Source organism: Artemia sp. Qi Xiang Cuo, chromosome 5, assembly GCF_049724085.1.
Source record: "Artemia sp. Qi Xiang Cuo chromosome 5, ASM4972408v1, whole genome shotgun sequence".
NCBI classification, from domain to species: Eukaryota; Metazoa; Arthropoda; class Branchiopoda; order Anostraca; family Artemiidae; genus Artemia; species Artemia sp. Qi Xiang Cuo.
The window spans coordinates 11,395,493-11,420,912 of NC_142798.1; the positions used below are offsets into that span (position 1 = coordinate 11,395,493).

At 35.5% G+C, this 25,420-nt stretch overlaps 1 protein-coding gene across 2 annotated transcripts in view; it reads left to right on the forward strand.

Moving 5' to 3' along the window:
* The window catches only part of waw (Translation factor waclaw), a 554,624-nt gene extending 550,132 nt beyond the window's left edge, over positions 1 to 4,492 (forward strand). Inside the window, exon 13 of one of the 2 annotated variants that reach the window (XM_089089339.1) lies at positions 4,335 to 4,492. In XM_089089339.1, coding sequence (XP_088945465.1) covers positions 4,335 to 4,460 — 126 coding nt within the window. In that variant the 3' untranslated portion in view covers positions 4,461 to 4,492. Of the gene's footprint in view, positions 1 to 4,155; positions 4,294 to 4,334 lie in introns of those variants that run through there. The other variant, XM_089089338.1, reaches the window with a different exon arrangement.
* Positions 4,493 to 25,420: the final 20,928 nt, after the last annotated feature.

A 25,420-nucleotide genomic window follows, 5' to 3' on the forward strand; every position in this document is an offset into this window, starting at 1 on the left:
GGTGCCCCGTTAGCATTAAACTAAATTGTAGATGGCAGCAGGGGTGAGCAATGGGGCTGGTACCCTCCTTTCTACTCAAATCTTTGTGCAACAGTAATAAGCAAGTTGGCAAGTTTTCTTTAGTCCTTGAACCTGATTTCTCCAACACGAGAAAATTTGAAACAATGGAATCAAATATCTATTTTGCAGTTGAATTTGAACTAAACGCTGTTTATCAGCTGGAAACTCGGAAACTTCAGGAGAGGCAGCTAGCAGTGACGAAGGAGCATTGCTTTGTGTTTTATATTAAGTTATACTCAGAATAAAGCGAAAAGTGGACAGTGAAAACCCGATGCATAAAATAGTCATCACCACAAACCCGATGCATAAAATAGTCATCACCACAAACGTACGGTTTCAGTTCGATTGATGGTGATGTCCTAAAAAGAAAATAGAGGTGGTCACCGCTGTTAACAAAGGAACCAGGCGAAGGAAAAACGTCACTGTTACAGTTCTGAAACTTAGTGAGGTTCCCTACTTCCCTGTTCTACCCGTGTTCATGAAGGGTATTATGTCTGTACCTCGCAGCAACACTTTGGCGGAACGTCAGTCTTCAACATTGAAGGTAGTGTGGACGCCGCTTTTGAATAAATTACTGCCAGAAACGATTTTCGAAATTACAGATGTAAAGTGAGCAATTCATAGTTCAAGAACTAATGAGTATTCCTGCACAGCTGAGTAGGAGTACAAGAATATAGAAGGCTAAATCGCTTGAGTTGACTGTCTTGTTTCATGGCTCACAACTCTTTTCTATAATTATACGTATCGCTAGTTTTAGTAATTGAAAGACCTTGTATATGCTGTACACTGGTTTAATACCTCTAATATTTACCTGAAATAACATTTCTCTAGACAAAATTGAAAGGTTGTATTAGCTACATGATTGTCCTGGCAATCTGAACAAGAAACAAACGGAAAAAAGTTTCCCCAATCAGAATTTTGAAGGTAGATCATTTCAACTGGCTAAGCACTGTTTTGCAGAATTAGATCAATGAAAATGTTATAGTTCCCAAAACGGCCGCAACCTTTGTTATGTTAAGCTCACATTATTTGAGCGTACGAATCGCACAATTTTGAAATGGCGTTGTGTGGCTGCTCCCAAACAATACTAGTATGGTAATTGACCGTTTTGCAACAATCCAAAAAAGGTAAAAAAGAGAAATATATCTCAAACACACGTAAAATAAATTAAAAAGGCATTCTCCTCATGTCAAATCAAAGAGAAATCTGTGGATTTCGCACAACCCCTGCTAATTTTTTTGGATGGTGGTACTTTATTTCAAAGTAGTGCTTTGTGATGGTTTCAATTAGTACCATTAATTCTGTCTGAGTGGCAACCGTGATCGGCAAATCCATAGCTGTAACTCATTCTCGAATCTTTTCCATCGGCAGATTTTGACGCTCTGTCATGTTCAAAGTAAAAAAATCATCAAAGTAGCGAAAAGCCTTATACTCTCCATTAAAGATTTTTGGGACATATCAGTTGACGCCTCTCTTCACGACTCCGCCTTCGCGTACGTGTAAAGAAAAATCATATCTACACTATAATCTGCTTGAAGGCAAAGTAGCAACTGCAGATATTGCTGTGACGTGATGGTAACTTCAAAGTCAGCGCACAATAAAGGGTCCCATTTCAGAACCAAGTTTTCACTGCTGTATATAGATCATGTCGTAGATACTTCTCCTTACGCGCTTGTAGCATGTTTTGTAGGGAGGGTAGATGTGTGTGTTATGGATGTTAAATAGAGAACAACTGTTTCCTCTCTCAAAGCCAAATCGGTGCTATCAACTTTGTATTGCTTTCAAACAGTTCGTGGTAACGAACTGTAAGTAAGGAGCGACCCGGCTCAATGGTAAGCGAAACTGTAGAAAACGGAATTTTGATACCAATATATACATCAAAAGAATATCAAATATATAAGTATAAAAATCCAAATAAGCAAATATATTACTTCAAATATGATTTCAAATATATAAGTTTCATCAAGTTTAGTCCTACCAATCAAAAGTTACGTGCCTGAGAAAATTTTGGCTGATTTCCAAAAAAGGGGGAAAGACCCCCTAAAATTTATAGAACCTTAATGAAAATCACATCATCATATTCAGCGTATCAGAGAACCATACTGCGGTGGTTTCAAGCTCCTATCTACAAAAATGTGGAATTTTGCATTTTTTGCCAGAAGAAAGATCACGGATGCGTGTTTATTTGTTTGTTTGTTGTTTTTTTCCTCCAGGGGTGATCGTATCGATCCATTGGTCCTAAAATATCGTGGGAGAACTCATTCGAATGGAAATTAAAAGTTCTATTGCACTTTTTAAGTGACCAAAAAAATGGAAAGCAACTAGGCCCCCTTTCACGCTCATTTTTTTCCCAAAGTCTTCCGATCAAAATTTTGAGATAGCCATTTTGTTCAGCATGGTCGAAAATATGATAACTATGTCTTTTAAGATTACTTAATCCCCCCAAGTCCCCGGGGGGAGGGCTGAAAGTTATGAACTTTACCCAATGTTAACATATAGTATTGGTTATTGGGAAGTACAGACGTTTTCAGAGGGGATTTTTTATGGTAGTGGGGGGGAAGTGGGTCGGGGGTTATGTGGGAGGATCTTACCATGAAGGAAGTTTTCATGGTAAAAGGAACATTGCTATGAAGGGGGCGCCGGATTTCCCAGCATTATTTAAATAAAGATCAGAAATTATATATATATAAAAAGAAGTTTTTCAACTGAAAGTAAGGAGCAGCATCAAAGCTTAAAACGACCGAAATTTTACGTATATGATTGAATTCATCCGCTAGTGAAAACCTCTCTCTTTAAGCCAAAGATTATTTAGTACTTTCATAAGAACTATTTATTCTAATTAACGGCATTTGTGTTTAAGGGGTCATTTTTAAAGAATTGGAACAAAATTCGAACTTTAGCTTAAACAGCAAGGTGTTGACTACATACGTATTAAAAATATAAGAATATAGAGGTTCGTTACGTAAGTTAATTTGTAAGTTACCTATATTTATTACTAATAAAAACGTTCGTAAATAAAATTATACAGGTTTCGAGAAAGCCATTTAACCAAATAAAAGTAAAATTAATACTCAATTTTTTAAAAATTATTCATGTACGGTAAGCCAAAATCAACACCTGCATTAATTCAAAAACTTTTAAAAATTAAATAAAAAAACAAGTTTTTTTAACTGAAAGTAAGGATTGAAGTTAAAACTAAAAACGAGCAGAAATTATTCCGCATATGAAAGGGGCTCCCCCTCCTCACCGCCTCGCTCTTTACGCTAAAGTTTGACTTTCTCACAACTATATTTTTTTAAACAATGAAAAATTTTAGTGTAATTAGCGAAGCGTTGAGGAGGGGACAGCCCCTTTCATATGCGGAATAATTTCTTTTCGTTTTGAGTTTTAACTTCGATCCTTACTTTCAGTTAAAAAAAACTTATTTTTTTATTTAATCTAAATAAAGATTTATTTTTCCTCTGTTTTTGCTAATTAGTTTTTACACAATGAAAATATCTAAAAATGTTTTTCAAACCTCAAATATCTAAGAGAGGTTCGAAATGAGGTATTGGGGTGTTTCTGCAAAGCTATTAATGCTTGACTTTGAAGTAAAAACATTATCTTTAATAATGAATCTGAAACATTGAAAAAAAAAATATTATTAAAAAAGTTTTAATATAAAAAGTTTTAAGATAAAATAGTAATATAAAAAAGTTTTTTATAAAAGTAGTTTGAATTTAAGATTGTTTGGAAAACTTGTTCCGAACGAAAAACTGTTCAGAAAAAGATTAACTCACCTTCTTGATTACTTTTTTCATTTGATTGGTCCAAATAGGTTCAATGAATGATCATTTAAAAATTGTATTTTTACAATGCAACTTTAAATCCATCATAACAAAAATCGCGTCGATGAAATACGAACATCCCAAAGAATTAAAATCAAGAAAGAAAAAATTGCGGAAAAAAAATAATAAAGGAAGAAGTACCAAGGATGTCATAAAGTCATAATCAAAGACCACCGTATTTCGCAATCCTTTCATATAATAACACAAAAGGAGCATATCCGTTCAGTCATATCTTTAGAAGGCACAAATCTGCTTATCTCTCTTTCAGTATGGAGGAGACGTGACAAGACGAAAGAAGCTGCTGGCACGTCAAGCAGAAGGAAAAAGAAGACTGAAATCCATAGCCAATATTGAATTGCCCAGAGAGACTTTTATAAAGGTGCTCAAACGCTAGGAAATTATTTAATTTTTTGACATATAAGACAAATCTGCTTATCTCTCTTTCAGTATGGAGGAGACGTGACAAGACGAAAGAAGCTATTGGCACGTCAAGCAGAAGGAAAAAGAAGACTGAAATCCATAGCCAATATTGAATTGCCCAGAGAGACTTTTATAAAGGTGCTCAAACTCTAGGAAATTATTTTATTTGTTATGAAATTCATAAAATAAATAGTTATTTCAGTTATTTTATGTTTAATTTTTCAGTTATTTTCTATTTAATTTTTCTTTTGCTTCACTTGGTCTGTTCGAGCAGTATTCCTAAGACTGTGGATGGTAGCTCCATAAGGAGCCATGGTATCGTCATAATGGTGACCCAGAATATTCAATTAAACAATTCGTCAAATTAATTGGCATTCCCAGTTTCTAATTGTTTTGGAACAAGATTTCAAACGAAAGTTACAGCTACAAACTAATAAAATAATGAAGATGGTATCAACGACTTTTTTCTTTTGCTGCACCTAAACCCCCAACGAAATTAATTTGCCTTACAATGTGACATCTCTTTTCGGAAATCATCCGTTGAAAAATGCTTCCTAGCGGATAATATTGAGAAATTTACAAGACATAAATATTTTCCCCAAGTAAAGGTCCTAAGACTTCCCATAATTATGTTCATTTCTCCCCAATGCGTTTGACCCCAGCCAAGTTAATGAACCGAAAACTGGGAAGTCCAGGAGAATTACTTTCGGAATTGCGTTAAAAAAAGTTAGAGCACTAAATATTATGTAATTATATTGTGTTGCATAAAAATATCTGGTTTTTATTGTATTACTTTAGTTTATCTGCTGATGATGGTCGCTGTGTATACGAAATATCCAGAATTTTTAGCATTCTTTTTTTATTTTATGTGAGGAGATGCACGCTGTCCATAAAAAAGAAGAAGCACCAACTAGATGAAGATCCAATTCGGTGCTTACTTGCTATAATGACCACACTCAAGATCTTGATCTGAGTAAAACTGGTTTTTCTCTCTCCATTCGTGAATAAGTAGCTTAGTTTCAGTGAGAAAAACTACAGTGCATGTATATTTTAATTAAATATTTAAATATAGAGTTGGTTAGGCTAGATTACGCTTGGTTGGCTTTGGTTTTTTGGGTTGGCTTGGTTGGCTTTGGTTATTTAATATAATTCGTTATTGGTGGCCTGCTTTCCATAATTCTTTGTTGTATTTTCTATAATTTTGTTATTAAAGTATCATATTTTGGTATATTTCATTATGATTGGCCTAACTTCACTTCTTTTGTTTGGTTGCTATAACAACGTAAGTTCCCGATTCTTTTGGACGGCTCAATTTGTTCGAGTTATTCTGTTTGATTTTGCTTATACCTAGATTCATCTTGCATTGACGCTTAGTTTCTTATAGCAATTCATCAGGTTTTGATATTTGTTCAAACGCTGGAACCTTCCGTCATATTATATTATAACTTCAAAGGTGATCAGAATTCTGGTAGAAAATTCGGTTTGACTAACCTTAAATAAGTAAAACCCCAAAAAATTGGTTTTCACATAAAACCAGTATGCATCAGTTATACCCTAATCGCGAAAAAAAATTACTATTGATTAGATTTAGCTAGCGCTAATTTAAATCAATCAGAATTCTTATAAGATTTTTCAGGTAATCAGAAAACGCTATGAAAGATCTGATTGGCAAGAATTAGAGCTAACTAAATTTCGAAGCGAAATCTCATGGGGAATGGGCTTTTAGGCTTTTAATGTCACCGGGTTTAAAGCCGATTCTGAACGAGTTCTAACTAAACCCTCGTATTAGTAAAACCTCACTATAAACAGGTCTTGTCACCTGCATAGTGATTTTCCTCTACTTTGCTGTATTTCTAAAAAATACTCAGGTTGTGTTTTTTTTAACTGATTTTTAGGCAAGTATATTTGCATATCATGCAGAACCAAAGAGATTTCACAACTTCGGGGTGAGCTGTAGTATGTAAAATACTATCCTTCACATAGACTGGGTAGAAAATAGAGACCTTACCCCCGTTTTTTGGCTAAACAACATGAATATAGAGAGGTGTTTTTATTTCAGATACAGACCTAGCATACTCAAAAATCTGTTACTTTATGTTAGTATGGGTTCCTGTCAGGAGTCTTACAGGTCACTTGCCCCCCTCCCCACTCAGAAGAACAGTTTTTAGAAAAATTTTCTTGAATTTAAAGAGAAATATTTACTTTGAAAAAAAAAATTAAGAAGACTTTTTGTGTGCTTTCATTCTATAACTGTACATTTTGCTCAAATTTGACAACCGCATATAATTGCTTTGTTATTCATTAGTTCTCCCTCCCTCCCTCTCTCTCTCTCTCTATCTCTCTCTCTCTCTATCTCTCTCTCTCTCTCTCTCTCTCTCTCAACCCCTCTCTCTTGCAGGGCCATTTCTGACCTTGAACCATATGATTTTTGTGAAACATTATCTGAACGTTTATATACTTTATTTATTTATTTGATTATTTTTGAGAGATAGTTTGTTGTTTGTTGTAAAAAGAGAAAAATTTGTTGTTAGATAGCACAAATATACAACATAAAACGAAGTAAACTTAACGACCTGTGTGGTTATCTCTTTAATAAACCACAATAAATAAAAAAAACAGTTATAAGTGGAAAAAGGTTCTCAAAATTTCCTAAGACGACAGAACTTCCAACCATTCTTGAAGAAGAGCCGAGCATTCACTGGTCCAAATTCTGTCGGTTTCAGGCAAGTAGGGTGTAAAAATTCGATGTATAATGTACAAGTCCGGTGAATTATATGAATAACAAAAAATATACAGACGGAACAGCAAAAGTGTCGAGATATTTAGAAGAGAAACATGTGCTTACAGGCTCCCAGCCTACGTAAGCACGTGGGTCAGATTATGACAATGAAATAAAGGAGAACCTGATTGAAGTTGAAATTACTAGTATATGTTTTGCTGCTCATCAGAAGTTGAATTTTTTGTCTTTACCGATACCAAATGTCCAACGAGTTGAATATTGTCATTTATACGTGCACATGAGGAAACCAATGTTGTTAGGTTGGAATAAAAATGCTAAATTGTGCTCTCGAAGTACTTGATCTCAGTTGCAAATTTTTATTAGCTTCTTCCGCTCTTGATTGTTTGTTATTATCTGTTTTCATTTTTTGTCTTTCGGCAAAGTTGGAGAACCTCTTTTCTGTAATCTCGTTTGATTGTATCACAGTTCGTGGTAACGAACTGTAAGTAAGGAGCGACCCGGCTCAATGGTAACCGAAGGTCTAAAAAACGGAATTTTGATACCAATAGATAAATCAAAAGAATCAGATTTTAATTTTGATTTCAAGTATAAAAGTTTCATCAAGTTTAATCCTACCCATCAAAAGTTGAGCGCCTGAGAAAATTTGGCTGATTTTCGAAAAAAGGAGGAAAGACCCCCTAAAAGCTATATAACCTGAATGAAAATCATACCATCATATTCAGCGTATCAGAGAACCCTACTGTAGAGGTTTAAGCTCCTATCTACAAAAATGTGAAATTTTCCATTTTTTGCCAGAAGAAAGATCACGGATGCGTTTTTATTTGTTTTTTTTTCTTTTCCCCAGGGATAATCGTATTGACCTAATGGTCCTAGAATATCGTAGGAGGGCTAATTCAAACGTAAATTAAAAGTTTTAGTGCCCTTTTCAGTGATCAAAAAAGTGTAGAGCAACTAGGCCCCCTCCCACGCTCATTTTTTTCTCAAAGTCACCCAATTAAAAATTTTCTGATAGTCATTTCGTTCAGCATAGTCGAAAATCTAATAAATATGTCTTCTAGGATGACTTAATTCCCCACAGATCCCAGGGGAAGGGCTGCAAGTTAAGAACTTTGCCCATTGCTTACATATTGTATTGGTTATTGGGAAGTATTCAGACATTTTCAGGAAGGATTTTTTTCTGGTGGGGGGAAGGGGCTGGTGGAGGGGGTTATTTGGGAGAATCTTTCCGTGAAAGATGTTTCTTTGGGGTAAGGGACATTTCTATGAAGGAGGCGCCGGATTTCCAAGCATCATTTAAAAAACGATCAGAAATTAAATTAAAAAAATTAAGTTTTTTTCAACTGAAAGTAAGAAGCAACATAAGAACTTAAAACGAACAGAAATTATTATGTATATGAGGGGGTTCTCCCCCAGGTCAATACCTTGCTCTTTACGCTACATTTTTTTAGTGCTTTCAAAAGAGCTATCTATTGTAATTAAACGGCCTTTGTGATTCAGGGGTGTGTGAATAAATTTTTTTTTTTACTTTTAACGTAAAGAGTGTGGTATTGACTAAGGGGAGAACCCCCTCATATACATAATAACATATACGTAATAAAAAAGAAAATAAAAAAAAACAAGCGATACGGCTCAATAGTAGTCGAAACTTTTGAAAACGGAATTTTGATGTCAATAAATCAAACAGTTCGGGGTAACGAACTTTAAGTAAGGAGCGACCCGGCTCAATGGTAACCGAAACTCTAGACGACAGAATTTTGATACCAATAAATACATCAAAAGAATCAGATTATAATTCTGATTTCAAATATATAAGTTTCATTAAGGTTAATCTTACCAATCAAAAGTTACGTGCCTGAGAAAATTTGGCTGAATTTCGAAAAAAGGGGGAAAGACCCCTAAAAGTTATAGAAACTTAATAGAAATAACACCATCATATTCAGCGTATCAGAGAACCCTACTGTAGAGGTTTCAAGCTCCTATGTACAAAAATATGGAATTTTCCATTTTTTGCCAGAAGAAAGATCACGGATGCGTGTTTATTTGTTTTTTTTCAGGGATAGTCGTATTGACCCAGTGGTCCTAAAATATCGTAGGAGGGCTCATTGGAACGGAAAATAAAAGTTCTTGTGCCCTTTTTAAGTTACCAAAAAAATGGAGGGCAACTAGACCCCCAACCACGCTCATTTTTTTTCAAAGTCACCCAATTAAAATTTTGAGATAGCTATTCTGTTCAGCATAGTTGAAAATCTAATAAATATGTCTTTTAGGATGACTTAATCCCCCACAGTTCCCAGGGGAAGGGCTGCAAGTTATGAACTTTGCCCATTGCAGCAGGAACCTATCATGAGGTCCGAGATACACTGCGTGTTGCCATCTACAATTTAGTCTAATGCTGAAAGTACATAATTTATGCATGTTTTTATGGTTTTGTCACTGAGAATGAAAAAACAGGATTTTCTCACTTTGATGGATGTTTCTTGAATGTCAACAACAATTGAAAGACGTTTCTTGGATGTCAACAGCAATTTATGTATGTTCTTATAGTTTTTATCACTGAAAATGAAAAAACAGGATTTTTCTCACTTTGATGGATTTTTCTTGGATGGTTATGAGTGTTAGTCAATTTATTTGTTATTTTTCATGGATGTCAACAGAAACTATGCATGTTCTTATGGTTTTTGTCACTGAGAATGAAAAAACAGGATTTTTCTCACTTTGATCGATGTTTCTTGAATGTCAACAACAATTGAAGGATGTTTCTTGGATGTCAACAGCAATTTTTGTATGTTCTTATGGTTTTTGTCACTGAGAATGAAAAAACAGGATTTTTCTCACATTCATGTATTTTCATGGTTTTAATTTATGCATGGTTTATTGACTGGGTCAATGACATCATCAGATAAGGTTAATTATTTTCTTGAATGTCAGAACAATTGAAGGATGTTTCTTGGATGTCAACAGCAATTTATGTATGTTCTTATGGTTTTCGTCACTGGGAATGAAAAAACAGGATTTTTCTCACATTGATGTATTTTCATGGTTTTAATTTATGCATGGTTTATTGATTGGTTCAATGACATCATCAGATAAGGTTAATTATTTTCTTGAATGTCAGAACAATTGAAGGATGTTTCTTGGATGTCAACAGCAATTTATGTATACTCTTATGGTTTTTGTCACTGAGAATGAAAAAAAAGGATTTTTCTCACATTGATGTATTTTCATGGTTTTAATTTATGCATGGTTTATTGATTGGTCTATAACATCATCAGATAAGGTTAATTATTTTCTTGAATGTCAACATCCGGTTGGAATACTATGATAAGAAGGTGACATCAGCAGATAAAATTAATTATTTTCTTGAATGTCAACATCCGGTTGGAATACTATGATAATAAGGTGACAATGTCTAAAGTGTCTGTCTTTCTCGGTTTGTGTGTTTGATTCTACTTGTTTGCATGTCTAGGTTGGTGTTTGCAAGCCCAAGAATCTGTCTTTGTTGTTTTGAATGTCTAAAGTGTCTGTCCTTCTCGGTTTGTGTGTTTGATTCTATTTGTTAGCATGTCTGGGTTGATGTTTGTAAGTCCAAGAATTTGTCTTTGTTGGTTTGAATGCCTAAAGTGTCTGTCTTTCTGGGTTTGTATGTTTGATTCTATTTGTTTGCATGTCTGGGTTGGTGTTTTGAAGTCCAAGAATTTGTCTTTGTTGGTTTGAATGTCTAAAGTGTCTGTCTTTCTCTGTTTGTGTGTCTGATTCTATTTGTTTGAATATCTGGGTTGGTGTTTGGAAGTCCAAGTATTTGTCTTTGTTGGTTTCAATGGTCTAAAGTGTCTGTCTTTCTCTGTTTATGTGTCTGATTCTATTTGTTTGCATGTCTGGGTTGGTGTTTGCAAGTCCAAGAAATGATCTTTGATGGTTTGAATGTCTATAGTGTCTGTCCTTCTCTGTTTGGGTGTTTGATTCTATTTGTTTGCATGTCTGGGTGGATGTTTGCAAGTTCAAGAATTTGTCTTTGTTGGTTTGAATGTTTAAAGTGTCTATCATTCTCGGTTTGTGTGTCTGATTCTATTTGTTGCCATGTCTGGGTTGGTGTTTGCAAGTCCAAGAATTTGTCTTTGTTGGTTTGAATGTCTAAAGTGTCTGTCATTCTCTGTTTGTGTGTATGATTCTATTTGTTTGCATGTCGGGGTTTGTGTTTGCAAGTCCAACAATTTATCTTTGCTGGTTTGTATGTCTAAAATGTCTGTCTTTCTGTGTTTGTGTGTCTGATTCTATTTGTTTGCATGTCTGAGTTGGTGTTTGCAAGTCCAAGAAATTGTCTTTGTTGGTTTAAATGTCTAAAGTGTCTGTCTTTCTCTGTTTGGGTGTTTGATTCTATTTGTTTGCATGTCTGGGTTGATATTTGCAAGTCCATGAATTTGTCTTTGTTGGTTTGAATGCCTAAAGTGTGTCTTTCTCTGCTTGTGTGTCTGATTCTATTTGTTTGCTTGTCTGGGTTGATGTTTGCATGTCCAAGAATTTGTCTTTATTGGTTTGAATGTCTAAAGTGTAAGTCTTTCTCTGCTTCTGTCTCTGATTCTATTTGTTTGCATGTCTGGGTTGATGCTTGTAAGTCCAACTATTTGTCTTTGTTGGTTTGAATGTCTAAAACGTCTGTATTTCTCTGCTTGGGTGTCTGATTCTATTTGTTTGCATGTCTGGGTTGGTGTTTGCAAGTCCAAGAATTTGTCTTTGTTGGTTTGAATGTCTAAAGTGTCTGTCTTTCTCTGTTTGCATGTCTGATTCTATTTGTTTGCATGTCTGGGCTGGTGTTTGCAAGTCCAAGAATTTGTCTTTGTTGGTTACAATGTCTAAAGTGTCTGTCTTTCTCTGTTTGGGTGTTTGATTCTATTTGTTTGCATGTCTGGGTTGGTGTTTGCAAGTCCATGTATTTGTCTTTGTTGGTTTGAATATCTAAAGTGTCTGTCATTCTCGGTTTGTGTGTCTGATTCTATTTGTTCGCATGTTTGAGTTGGTGTTTGCAAGTCCAAGAATTTGTCTTTGTTGGTTTGAATGTCTAAAGTGTCTGTCTTCCTCTGTTTGGGTGTTTGATTCTATTTTTTTGCATGTCTGGGTTGATGTTTGCAAGTCCATGTATTTGTCTTTGTTGGTTTGATTGTCTAAAGTGTCTGTCATTCTCGGTTTGTGTGTCTGATTCTATTTGGTGGCATGTTTGAGTTGGTGTTTGCAAGTCCAAGAATTTGTATTTGTTGGTTTGAATGTCTAAAGTGTCTGTCTTTCTCTGTTTGGTTGTTTGATTCTATTTGTTTGCATGTCTGGGTTAATGTTTGCAAGTTCAAGAATTTGTCTTTGTAGGTTTGAATGTCTAAAGTGTCTGTCATTCTCTGTTTTTGTGTCTGATTCTATTTTGTGGCATGTCTGTGTTGGTGTTTGCAAGTCCAAGAATTTGTCTTTGTTGGTTTGAATGCCTAAAGTGTCTGTCTTTCTCTGTTTGTGTGTTTGATTATATTTGTTTGCATGTCTGGATTGGTGTTTGCAAGTCGAAGAATTTGTCTTTGTTGGTTTGAATACCAAAAGTGTCTGTCTTTCTCTGTTTGTGTGTTTGATTCTATTTGTTTGCATGTCTGGGTTGGTGTTTGCAAGTCGAAGAATTTGTCTTTGTTGGTTTGAATGTCAATAGTGTCTGTCTTTCTCTGTTTGTGTGTCTGATTCTATTTGTTTGCATGTCTGGGTTGGTTTTTGCAAGTCCAAGAATTTGTCTTTGCTGGTTTGTATATCTAAAGTGTCTGTCTTTCACTGTTTATATGTCTGATTATATTTGTTTGCATGTCTAGGTTGGTGTTTCCATGTCCAAGAATTTGTCTTTGTTGGTTGGAATGTCTAAAGTGTCTGTGTTTCACTGTTTATGTGTCTGATTCTATTTGTTTGCATGTCTGGATAGGTGTTTCCATGTCAAAGAATTTGTCATTGTTGGTTTGAATGTCTAAAGTGTCTGTCTTTCTCTGTTTGTGTGTCTGATTCTACTTGTTTGCATGTCTGGGTTGGTTTTTGCAAGTCCAAGAATTTTTCATTGTTGGTTTCAATGTCTAAAGTGACTGTCATTCTTTGTTTGTGTGTCTGATTCTATTTGTTTGCATGTCCTGGTTGGTGTTTGCAAGTCCAAGAATTTGTTATTGTTGGTTTGAATATCTAAAGTGTCTGTCTTTCTCTGCTTGTGTGTCTGATTCTATTTGTTTGCATGTCTGGGTTGATTTTTGCATGTCAAAGAATTTGTCTTTGTTGGTTTGAATGTCTAAAGTGTATGTCTTTCTCTGCTTCTGTCTCTGATTGTATTTGTTTGCATGTCTGGGTTGGTGCTTGCAAGTCCAACTATTTGTCTTTGTTGGTTTGAATGTCTAAAACGTCTGTCTTTCTCTGCTTGGGTGTCTGATTCTATTTGTTTGCATGTCTGGGTTGGTGTTTGCAAGTCCAAGAAATTGTCTTTGTTGGTTTGAGTTTCTAAAGTGTCTGTCTTTCTCTGTTTGCATGTCTGATTCTATTTGTTTGCATGTCTGGGTTGGTGTTTGCAAGTCCAAGAATTTGTCATTGTTGGTTAGAATGTCTAAAGTGTCTGTCTTTCTCTGGTTGGGTGTGTGATTCTATTTGTTTGCATGTCTGGGTTGGTGTTTGCAAGTCCATGTATTTGTCTTTGTTGGTTTGAATATCTAAAGTGTCTGTCATTCTCGGTTTGTGTGTCTGATTCTATTTGTTCGCATGTTTGAGTTGTTGTTTGCAAGTCCAAAAATTTGTCTTTGTTGGTTTGAATATCTAAAGTGTCTGTCTTTCTCTGTTTCGGTGTTTGATTCTATTTGTTTGCATGTCTGGGTTGATGTTTGCAAGTTCAAGAATTTGTCTTTGTTGGTTTGAATGTCTAAAGTGTCTGTCATTCTCGGTTTTGTGTCTAATTCTATTTTGTGGCATGTCTGTGTTGGTGTTTGCAAGTCCAAGAATTTGTCTTTGTTGGTTTGAATGTCTATAGTGTCTGTCTTTCTCTGTTTGTGTGTCTGATTCTATTTGTTTGCATGTCTGGGTTGGTTTTTGCAAGTCGAAGAATTTGTCTTTGTTGGTTTGAATATCTAAAGTGTCTGTCATTTTCGGTTTGTGTGTTTGATTCTATTTGGTGGCATGTCTTGGTTGGTGTTTGCAAGTCCAAGAATTTGTCTCTGCTGGTTTGAATGTCTGTAGTGTCTGTCTTTCTCTGCTTGTGTGTCTGATTCTATTTGTTTGCATGTCTGGGTTGGTTTTTGCAAGTCCATGTATTTGTCTTTGTTGGTTTGAATATCTAAAGTGTCTGTCATTCTCGGTTTGTGTGTCTGATTCTATTTGTTCGCATGTTTGAGTTGTTGTTTGCAAGTCCAAAAATTTGTCTTTGTTGGTTTGAATATCTAAAGTGTCTGTCTTTCTCTGTTTCGGTGTTTGATTCTATTTGTTTGCATGTCTAGGTTGATGTTTGCAAGTTCAAGAATTTGTCTTTGTTGGTTTGAATGTCTAAAGTGTCTGTCATTCTCGGTTTTGTGTCTAATTCTATTTTGTGGCATGTCTGTGTTGGTGTTTGCAAGTCCAAGAATTTGTCTTTGTTGGTTTGAATATCTATAGTGTCTGTCTTTCTCTGTTTGTGTGTCTGATTCTATCTGTTTGCATGTCTGGGTTGGTTTTTGCAAGTCGAAGAATTTGTCTTTGTTGGTTTGAATATCTAAAGTGTCTGTCATTTTTGGTTTGTGTGTTTGATTGTATTTGGTGGCATGTCTTGGTTGGTGTTTGCAAGTCCAAGAATTTGTCTTTTCTGGTTTGAATGTCTGTAGTGTCTGTCTTTTTCTGTTTGTGTGTCTGATTCTATTTGTTTGCATGTCTGGGTTGGTTTTTGCAAGTCCAAGAATTTGTCTTTGTTGGTTTGTATATCTAAAGTATCTGTCTTTTACTGTTTATATGTCTGATTATATTTGTTTGCATGTCTAGGTTGGTGTTTCCATGTCCAAGAATTTGTCTTTGTTGGTTGGAATGTCTAAAGTGTCTGTGTTTCACTGTTTATGTGTCTGATTCTATTTGTTTGCATGTCTGGATAGGTGTTTCCATGTCAAAGAATTTGTCATTGTTGGTTTGAATGTCTAAAGTGTCTGTCTTTCTCTGTTTGTGTGTCTGATTCTATTTGTTTGCATGTCTGGGTTGTTTTTTGCAAGTCCAAGAATTTGTCATTGTTGGTTTCAATGTCTAAAGTGCCTGTCATTCTTTGTTTGTGTGTCTGATTCTATTTGTTTGCATTTCCTGGTTGGTGTTTGCAAGTCCAAGAATTTGTTATTGTTGGTTTGAATGTCTAAAGTGTCTGTCATTCTCTGTTTGTGTGTTTGATTCTATTTGTTTGCATGTCGGGGTTAGTGTTTGCAAGTCCAACAATTTATCTTTGCTGGTTTGTATGTCTAAAATGTCTGTCTTTCTGTGTTTGTGTGTCTGATTCTATTTGTTTGCATGTCTGAGTTGGTGTTTGCAAGTCCAAGAAATTGTCTTTGTTGGTTTAAATGTCTAAAGTGTCTGTCTTTCTCTGCTTGTGTGTCTGATTCTATTTGTTTGCCTGTCTGGGTTGGTGTTTGCAAGTCCATGAATTTGTCTTTGTTGGTTTTAATGTCTAAAGTGTCTGTCTTTCTCTGCTTGTGTGTCTGATTATATTTGTTTGCATGTCTGGGTTGATGTTTGAATGTCCAAGAATTTGTCTTTGTTGGTTTGAATGTCTAAAGTGTAAGTCTTTCTCTGCTTCTGTCTCTGATTCTATTTGTTTGCATGTCTGGGTTGATGCTTGTAAGTCCAACTATTTGTCTTTGTTGGTTAGAATGTCTAAAACGTCTGTATTTCTCTGCTTGGGTGTCTGATTCTATTTGTTTGCATGTCTGGGTTGGTGTTTGCAAGTCCAAGAATTTGTCTTTGTTGGTTTGAATATCTAAAGTGTCTCTCTTTCTCTGTTTGCATGTCTGATTCTATTTGTTTGCATGTCTGGGCTGGTGTTTGCAAGTCCAAGAATTTGTCTTTGTTGGTTAGAATGTCTAAAGTGTCTGTCTTTCTCTGTTTGGGTGTTTGATTCTATTTGTTTGCATGTCTGGGTTGTTGTTTGCAAGTCCATGAATTTGTCTTTGTTGGTTTGAATATCTAAAGTGTCTGTCATTCTCGGTTTGTGTGTCTGATTCTATTTGTTCGCATGTTTGAGTTGGTGTTTGCAAGTCCAAGAATTTGTCTTTGTTGGTTTGAATGTCTAAAGTGTCTGTCTTCCTCTGTTTGGGTGTTTGATTCTATTTTTTTGCATGTCTGGGTTGATGTTTGCAAGTCCATGAATTTGTCTTTGTTTGTTTGATTGTCTAAAGTGTCTGTCATTCTCGGTTTGTGTGTCTGATTCTATTTGGTGGCATGTTTGAGTTGGTGTTTGCAAGTCCAAGAATTTGTATTTGTTGGTTTGAATGTCTAAAGTGTCTGTCTTTCTCTGTTTGGTTGTTTGATTCTATTTGTTTGCATGTCTGGGTTAATGTTTGCAAGTTCAAGAATTTGTCTTTGTAGGTTTGAATGTCTAAAGTGTCTGTCATTCTCTGTTTTTGTGTCTGATTCTATTTTGTGGCATGTCTGTGTTGGTGTTTGCAAGTCCAAGAATTTGTCTTTGTTGGTTTGAATGCCTAAAGTGTCTGTCTTTCTCTGTTTGGGTGGTTGATTCTATTTGTTCGCATGTCTGGATTGGTGTTTGCAAGTCGAAGAATTTGTCTTTGTTGGTTTGAATGTCAATAGTGTCTGTCTTTCTCTGTTTGTGTGTCTGATTCTATTTGTTTGCATGTCTGGGTTGGTTTTTGCAAGTCCAAGAATTTGTCTTTGCTGGTTTGTATATCTAAAGTGTCTGTCTTTCACTGTTTATATGTCTGATTATATTTGTTTGCATGTCTAGGTTGGTGTTTCCATGTCCAAGAATTTGTCTTTGTTGGTTGGAATGTCTAAAGTGTCTGTGTTTCACTGTTTATGTGTCTGATTCTATTTGTTTGCATGTCTGGATAGGTGTTTCCATGTCAAAGAATTTGTCATTGTTGGTTTGAATGTCTAAAGTGTCTGTCTTTCTCTGTTTGTGTGTCTGATTCTACTTGTTTGCATGTCTGGGTTGGTTTTTGCAAGTCCAAGAATTTTTCATTGTTGGTTTCAATGTCTAAAGTGCCTGTCATTCTTTGTTTGTGTGTCTGATTCTATTTGTTTGCATGTCCTGGTTGGTGTTTGCAAGTCCAAGAATTTGTTATTGTTGGTTTGAATATCTAAAGTGTCTGTCTTTCTCTGCTTGTGTGTCTGATTCTATTTGTTTGCATGTCTGGGTTGATTTTTGCAAGTCCATGTATTTGTCTTTGTTGGTTTGAATATCTAAAGTGTCTGTCATTCTCGGTTTGTGTGTCTGATTCTATTTGTTCGCATGTTTGAGTTGGTGTTTGCAAGTCCAAAAATTTGTCTTTGTTGGTTTGAATATCTAAAGTGTCTGTCTTTCTCTGTTCATGTGTCTGATTCTATTTGTTTGCATGTCTGGATAGGTGTTTCCATGTCAAAGATTTTGTCATTGTTGGTTTGAATGTCTAAAGTGTCTGTCTTTCTCTGTTTTTGTTTGATTCTATTTGTCTGGGTTGATGTTTGCAAGTTCAAGAATTTGTCTTTGTTGGTTTGAATGTCTAAAGTGTCTGTCATTCTCGGTTTTGTGTATAATTCTATTTTGTGGCATGTCTGTGTTGGTGTTTGCAAGTCCAAGAATTTGTCTTTGTTGGTTTGAATATCTATAGTGTCTGTCTTTCTCTGTTTGTGTGTCTGATTCTATCTGTTTGCATGTCTGGGTTGGTTTTTGCAAGTCGAAGAATTTGTCTTTGTTGGTTTTAATATCTAAAGTGTCTGTCATTTTTGGTTTGTGTGTTTGATTATATTTGGTGGCATGTCTTGGTTGGTGTTTGCAAGTCCAAGAATTTGTCTTTTCTGGTTTGAATGTCTGTAGTGTCTGTCTTTTTCTGTTTGTGTGTCTGATTCTATTTGTTTGCATGTCTGGGTTGGTTTTTGCAAGTCCAAGAATTTGTCTTTGTTGGTTTGTATATCTAAAGTATCTGTCTTTTACTGTTTATATGTCTGATTATATTTGTTTGCATGTCTAGGTTGGTGTTTCCATGTCCAAGAATTTGTCTTTGTTGGTTGGAATGTCTAAAGTGTCTGTGTTTCACTGTTTATGTGTCTGATTCCAATTGTTTGCATGTCTGGATAGGTGTTTCCATGTCAAAGATTTTGTCATTGTTGGTTTGAATGTCTAAAGTGTCTGTCTTTCTCTGTTTGTGTTTCTGATTCTATTTGTTTGCATGTCTGGGTTGGTTTTTGCAAGTCCAAGAATTTGTCATTGTTGGTTTCAATGTCTAAAGTGCCTGTCATTCTTTGTTTGTGTGTCTGATTCTATTTGTTTGCATGTCCTGGTTGGTGTTTGCAAGTCCAAGAATTTGTTATTGTTGGTTTGAATATCTAAAGTGTCTGTCTTTCTCTGCTTGTGTGTCTGATTCTATTTGTTTGCATGTCTGGGTTGATTTTTGCATGTCAAAGAATTTGTCTTTGTTGGTTTGAATTTCTAAAGTGTATGTCTTTCTCTGCTTCTGTCTCTGATTGTATTTGTTTGCATGTCTGGGTTGGTGCTTGCAAGTCCAACTATTTGTCTTTGTTGGTTTGAATGTCTAAAACGTCTGTCTTTCTCTGCTTGGGTGTCTGATTCTATTTGTTTGCATGTCTGGGTTGGTGTTTGCAAGTCCAAGAAATTGTCTTTGTTGGTTGGAGTTTCTAAAGTGTCTGTCTTTCTCTGTTTGCTTGTCTGATTCTACTTGTTTGCATGTCTGGGCTGGTGTTTGCAAGTCCAAGAATTTGTCTTTGTTGGTTACAATGTCTAAAGTGTCTGTCTTTCTCTGTTTGGGTGTTTGATTCTATTTGTTTGCATGTCTGGGTTGGTGTTTGCAAGTCCATGTCTTTGTCTGTGTTGGTTTGAATATCTAAAGTGTCTGTCATTCTCGGTTTGTGTGTCTGATTCTATTTGTTCGCATGTTTGAGTTGGTGTTTGCAAGTCCAAAAATTTGTCTTTGTTGGTTTGAATATCTAAAGTGTCTGTCTTTCTCTGTTTCGGTGTTTGATTCTATTAGTTTGCATGTTTGGGTTGATGTTTGCAAGTTCAAGAATTTGTCTTTGTTGGTTTGAATGTCTAAAGTGTCTGTCATTCTCGGTTTTGTGTATAATTCTATTTTGTGGCATGTCTGTGTTGGTGTTTGCAAGTCCAAGAATTTGTCTTTGTTGGTTTGAATATCTATAGTGTCTGTCTTTCTCTGTTTGTGTGTCTGATTCTATATGTTTGCATGTCTGGGTTGGTTTTTGCAAGTCGAAGAATTTGTCTTTGTTGGTTTGAATATCTAAAGTGTCTGTCATTTTTGGTTTGTGTGTTTGATTGTATTTGGTGGCATGTCTTGGTTGGTGTTTGCAAGTCCAAGAATTTGTCTTTTCTGGTTTGAATGTCTGTAGTGTCTGTCTTTCTCTGTTTGTGTGTCTGATTCTATTTGTTTGCATGTCTGGGTTGGTTTTTGCAAGTCCAAGAATTTGTCTTTGTTGGTTTGTATATCTAAAGTATCTGTCTTTTACTGTTTATATGTCTGATTATATTTGTTTGCATGTCTAGGTTGGTGTTTCCATGTCCAAGAATTTGTCTTTGTTGGTTTGAATGTCTAAAGTGTCTGTGTTTCACTGTTTATGTGTCTGATTCTATTTGTTTGCATGTCTGGATAGGTGTTTCCATGTCAAAGAATTTGTCATTGTTGGTTTGAATGTCTAAAGTGTCTGTCTTTCTCTGTTTGTGTGTCTGATTCTATTTGTTTGCATGTCTGGGTTGGTTTTTGCAAGTCCAAGAATTTGTCATTGTTGGTTTCAATGTCTAAAGTGCCTGTCATTCTTTGTTTGTGTGTCTGATTCTATTTGTTTGCATTTCCTGGTTGGTGTTTGCAAGTCCAAGAATTTGTTATTGTTGGTTTGAATATCTAAAGTGTCTGTCTTTCTCTGCTTGTGTGTCTAATTCTATTTGTTTGCATGTCTGGGTTGATTTTTGCATGTCAAAGAATTTGTCTTTGTTGGTTTGAATGTCTAAAGTGTATGTCTTTCTCTGCTTCTGTCTCTGATTCAATTTGTTTGCATGTCTGGGTTGGTGCTTGCAAGTCCAACTATTTGTCTTTGTTGGTTTGAATGTCTAAAACGTCTGTATTTCTCTGCTTGGGTGTCTGATTCTATTTGTTTGCATGTCTGGGTTGGTGTTTGCAAGTCCAAGAAATTGTCTTTGTTGGTTGGAGTGTCTAAAGTGTCTGTCTTTCTCTGTTTGCATGTCTGAGTCTATTTGTTTGCATGTCTGGGTTGGTGTTTGCAAGTCCAAGAATTTGTCCTTGTTGGTTACAATGTCTATAGTGTCTGTCTTTCTCTGTTTGGGTGTTTGATTCTATTTGTTTGCATGTCTGGGTTGGTGTTTGCAAGTCCATGTATTTGTCTTTGTTGGTTTGAATATCTAAAGTGTCTGTCATTCTCGGTTTGTGTGTCTGATTCTATTTGTTCGCATGTTTGAGTTGGTGTTTGCAAGTCCAAAAATTTGTCTTTGTTGGTTTGAATATCTAAAGTGTCTGTCTTTCTCTGTTTCGGTGTTTGATTCTATTTGTTTGCATGTCTGGGTTGATGTTTGCAAGTTCAAGAATTTGTCTTTGTTGGTTTGAATGTCTAAAGTGTCTGTCATTCTCGGTTTTGTGTCTAATTATATTTTGTGGCATGTCTGTGTTGGTGTTTGCAAGTCCAAGAATTTGTCTTTGTTGGTTTGAATGTCTATAGTGTCTGTCTTTCTCTGTTTGTGTGTCTGATTCTATTTGTTTGCATGTCTGGGTTGGTGTTTGCAAGTCCAAGAATTTGTCTTTGTTGGTTTGAATATCTAAAGTGTCTGTCATTTTCGGTTTGTGTGTTTGATTCTATTTGGTTGCATTTCTTTGTTGGTGTTTGCAAGTCCAAGAATTTTTCTTTGCTGGTTTGAATGTCTGTAGTGTCTGTCTTTCTCTGTTTGTGTGTCTGATTCTATTTGTTTGCATGTCTGGGTTGGTTTTTGCAAGTCCAAGAATTTGTCTTTGTTGGTTTGTATATCTAAAGTGTCTGTCTTTCACTGTTTATATGTCTGATTATATTTGTTTGCATGTCTAGGTTGGTGTTTCTATGTCCAAGAATTTGTCTTTGTTGGTTGGAATGTCTAAATTGTCTGTGTTTCACTGTTTATGTGTCTGATTCTATTTGTTTGTATGTCTGAATTGGTGTTTCCATGTCAAAGAATTTCTCATTGTTGGTTTGAATGTCTAAAGTGTCTGTCTTTCTCTGTTTGTGTGTCTGATTCTATTTGTTTGCATGTCTGGGTTGGTTTTTGCAAGTCCAAGAATTTGTCATTGTTGGTTTGAATGTCTAAAGTGCCTGTCATTCTCTGTTTGTGTGTCTGATTCTATTTGTTTGCATGTCCTGGTTGGTGTTTGAAAGTCCAAGAATTTTTTATTGTTGGTTTTAATGTCTAAAGTGTCTGTCTTTCTCTGTTTATGTGTCTGATTCTATTTGTTTACATGTTTGGGTTGGTTTTTGCAAGTCCAAGAATTTGTCTTTGATGGTTTGAATGTCTAAAGTGTCTGTCCTTCTCTGTTCATGTGTCTGATTCTATTTGTTTACATGTCTGGGTTGGTGTTTGCAAGTCCAAGAATTTGTCTTTGATGGTTTGAATGTCTAAAGTGTCTGTCCTTCTCTGTTTCTGTGTATGATTCTATTTGTTTGTATGTCTGGGTTGGTGTTTGGAAGTCCAGGAATTTGTCTTTGTTGGTTTGAATTTTTAAAGTGTCTGTCTTTCATTGTTTGTGTGTCTGATTCTTTTTATTTGCATGTCTGCGTTGATGTTTGCAAGTCCAAGAATTTGTCTTTGTTACTTTGAATGTCTAAAGTGTCTGTCTTTGTCGTTTTTTTGTTTGATTCTATTTGTTTTCATTTATAGGTTTGTGTTTTGAATCCCAAGAATCTGTCTTTGTTGGTTTGAATGTCTAAAGTGTCTGTCCTTCTCTGTTTGTGTGTTTGATTCTATTTGTTTGCATGTCTGGGTTGATGTTAGCAAGTCCAAGAATTTGTCTTTGTTGGTTTGAATGTCTAAAGTGTCTGTCTTTCACTGTTTGGGTGTTTGTTTGTATTTGTTTGCATGTCTGTGTTGATGTTTGCAAGTTCAAGAATTTGTCTTTGTTGGTTTGAATGTCTAAAGTGTCTGTCATTCTCGGTTTTGTGTATAATTCTATTTTGTGGCATGTCTGTGTTGGTGTTTGCAAGTCCAAGAATTTGTCTTTGTTGGTTTGAATATCTATAGTGTCTGTCTTTCTCTGTTTGTGTGTCTGATTCTATCTGTTTGCATGTCTGGGTTGGTTTTTGCAAGTCGAAGAATTTTTCTTTGTTGGTTTGAATATCTAAAGTGTCTGTCATTTTTGGTTTGTGTGTTTGATTCTATTTGGTGGCATGTCTTGGTTGGTGTTTGCAAGTCCAAGAATTTGTCTTTTCTGGTTTGAATGTCTGTAGTGTCTGTCTTTCTCTGTTTGTGTGTCTGATTCTATTTGTTTGCATGTCTGGGTTGGTTTTTGCAAGTCCAAGAATTTGTCTTTGTTGGTTTTTATATCTAAAGTATCTGTCTTTTACTGTTTATATGTCTGATTATATTTGTTTGCATGTCTAGGTTGGTGTTTCCATGTCCAAGAATTTGTCTTTGTTGGTTTGAATGTCTAAAGTGTCTGTGTTTCACTGTTTATGTGTCTGATTCTATTTGTTTTCATGTCTGGATAGGTGTTTCCATGTCAAAGAATTTGTCATTGTTGGTTTGAATGTCTAAAGTGTCTGTCTTTCTCTGTTTGTGTGTCTGATTCTATTTGTTTGCATGTCTGGGTTGGTTTTTGCAAGTCCAAGAATTTGTCATTGTTGGTTTCAATGTCTAAAGTGCCTGTCATTCTTTGTTTGTGTGTCTGATTCTATTTGTTTGCATTTCCTGGTTGGTGTTTGCAAGTCCAAGAATTTGTTATTGTTGGTTTGAATATCTAAAGTGTCTGTCTTTCTCTGCTTGTGTGTCTAATTCTATTTGTTTGCATGTCTGGGTTGATTTTTGCATGTCAAAGAATTTGTCTTTGTTGGTTTGAATGTCTAAAGTGTATGTCTTTCTCTGCTTCTGTCTCTGATTCAATTTGTTTGCATGTCTGGGTTGGTGCTTGCAAGTCCAACTATTTGTCTTTGTTGGTTTGAATGTCTAAAACGTCTGTATTTCTCTGCTTGGGTGTCTGATTCTATTTGTTTGCATGTCTGGGTTGGTGTTTGCAAGTCCAAGAAATTGTCTTTGTTGGTTTGAGTGTCTAAAGTGTCTGTCTTTCTCTGTTTGCATGTCTGAGTCTATTTGTTTGCATGTCTGGGTTGGTGTTTGCAAGTCCAAGAATTTGTCCTTGTTGGTTACAATGTCTATAGTGTCTGTCTTTCTCTGTTTGGGTGTTTGATTCTATTTGTTTGCATGTCTGGGTTGGTGTTTGCAAGTCCATGTATTTGTCTTTGTTGGTTTGAATATCTAAAGTGTCTGTCATTCTCGGTTTGTGTGTCTGATTCTATTTGTTCGCATGTTTGAGTTGGTGTTTGCAAGTCCAAAAATTTGTCTTTGTTGGTTTGAATATCTAAAGTGTCTGTCTTTCTCTGTTTCGGTGTTTGATGCTATTTGTTTGCATGTCTGGGTTGATGTTTGCAAGTTCAAGAATTTGTCTTTGTTGGTTTGAATGTCTAAAGTGTCTGTCATTCTCGGTTTTGTGTCTAATTCTATTTTGTGGCATGTCTGTGTTGGTGTTTGCAAGTCCAAGAATTTGTCTTTGTTGGTTTGAATGTCTATAGTGTCTTTCTTTCTCTGTTTGTGTGTCTGATTCTATTTGTTTGCATGTCTGGGTTGGTGTTTGCAAGTCGAAGAATTTGTCTTTGTTGGTTTGAATATCTAAAGTGTCTGTCATTTTCGGTTTGTGTGTTTGATTCTATTTGGTGGCATGTCTTGGTTGGTGTTTGCAAGTCCAAGAATTTTTCTTTGCTGGTTTGAATGTCTGTAGTGTCTGTCTTTCTCTGTTTGTGTGTCTGATTCTATTTGTTTGCATGTCTGGGTTGGTTTTTGCAAGTCCAAGAATTTGTCTTTGTTGGTTTGTATATCTAAAGTGTCTGTCTTTCACTGTTTATATGTCTGATTATATTTGTTTGCATGTCTAGGTTGGTGTTTCTATGTCCAAGAATTTGTCTTTGTTGGTTGGAATGTCTAAATTGTCTGTGTTTCACTGTTTATGTGTCTGATTCTATTTGTTTGTATGTCTGAATTGGTGTTTCCATGTCAAAGAATTTCTCATTGTTGGTTTGAATGTCTAAAGTGTCTGTCTTTCTCTGTTTGTGTGTCTGATTCTATTTGTTTGCATGTCTGGGTTGGTTTTTGCAAGTCCAAGAATTTGTCATTGTTGGTTTCAATGTCTAAAGTGACTGTCATTCTCTGTTTGTGTGTCTGATTCTATTTGTTTGCATGTCCTGGTTGGTGTTTGAAAGTCCAAGAATTTTTTATTGTTGGTTTTAATGTCTAAAGTGTCTGTCTTTCTCTGTTTATGTGTCTGATTCTATTTGTTTTCATGTTTGGGTTGGTTTTTGCAAGTCCAAGAATTTGTATTTGATGGTTTGAATGTCTAAAGTGTCTGTCATTCTCTGTTCATGTGTCTGATTCTATTTGTTTACATGTCTGGGTTGGTGTTTGCAAGTCCAAGAATTTGTCTTTGATGGTTTGAATGTCTAAAGTGTCTGTCCTTCTCTGTTTGTGTGTCTGATTCTATTTGTTTGTATGTCTGGGTTGGTGTTTGGAAGTCCAGGAATTTGTCTTTGTTGGTTTGAATTTTTAAAGTGTCTGTCTTTCATTGTTTGTGTGTCTGATTCTTTTTTTTTGCATGTCTGCGTTGATGTTTGCAAGTCCAAGAATTTGTCTTTGTTACTTTGAATGTCTAAAGTGTCTGTCTTTGTCGTTTTTTTGTTTTATTCTATTTGTTTGCATTTCTAGGTTGGTGTTTGCAATCCCAAGAATCTGTCTTTGTTGGTTTGAATGTCTAAAGTGTCTGTCCTTCTCGGTTTGTGTGTTTGATTCTATTTGTTTGCATGTCTGGGTTGATGTTTGCAAGTCCAAGAATTTGTCTTTGTTGGTTTGAATGTCTAAAGTGTCTGTCTTTCTCTGTTTGGGTGTTTGTTTGTATTTGTTTGC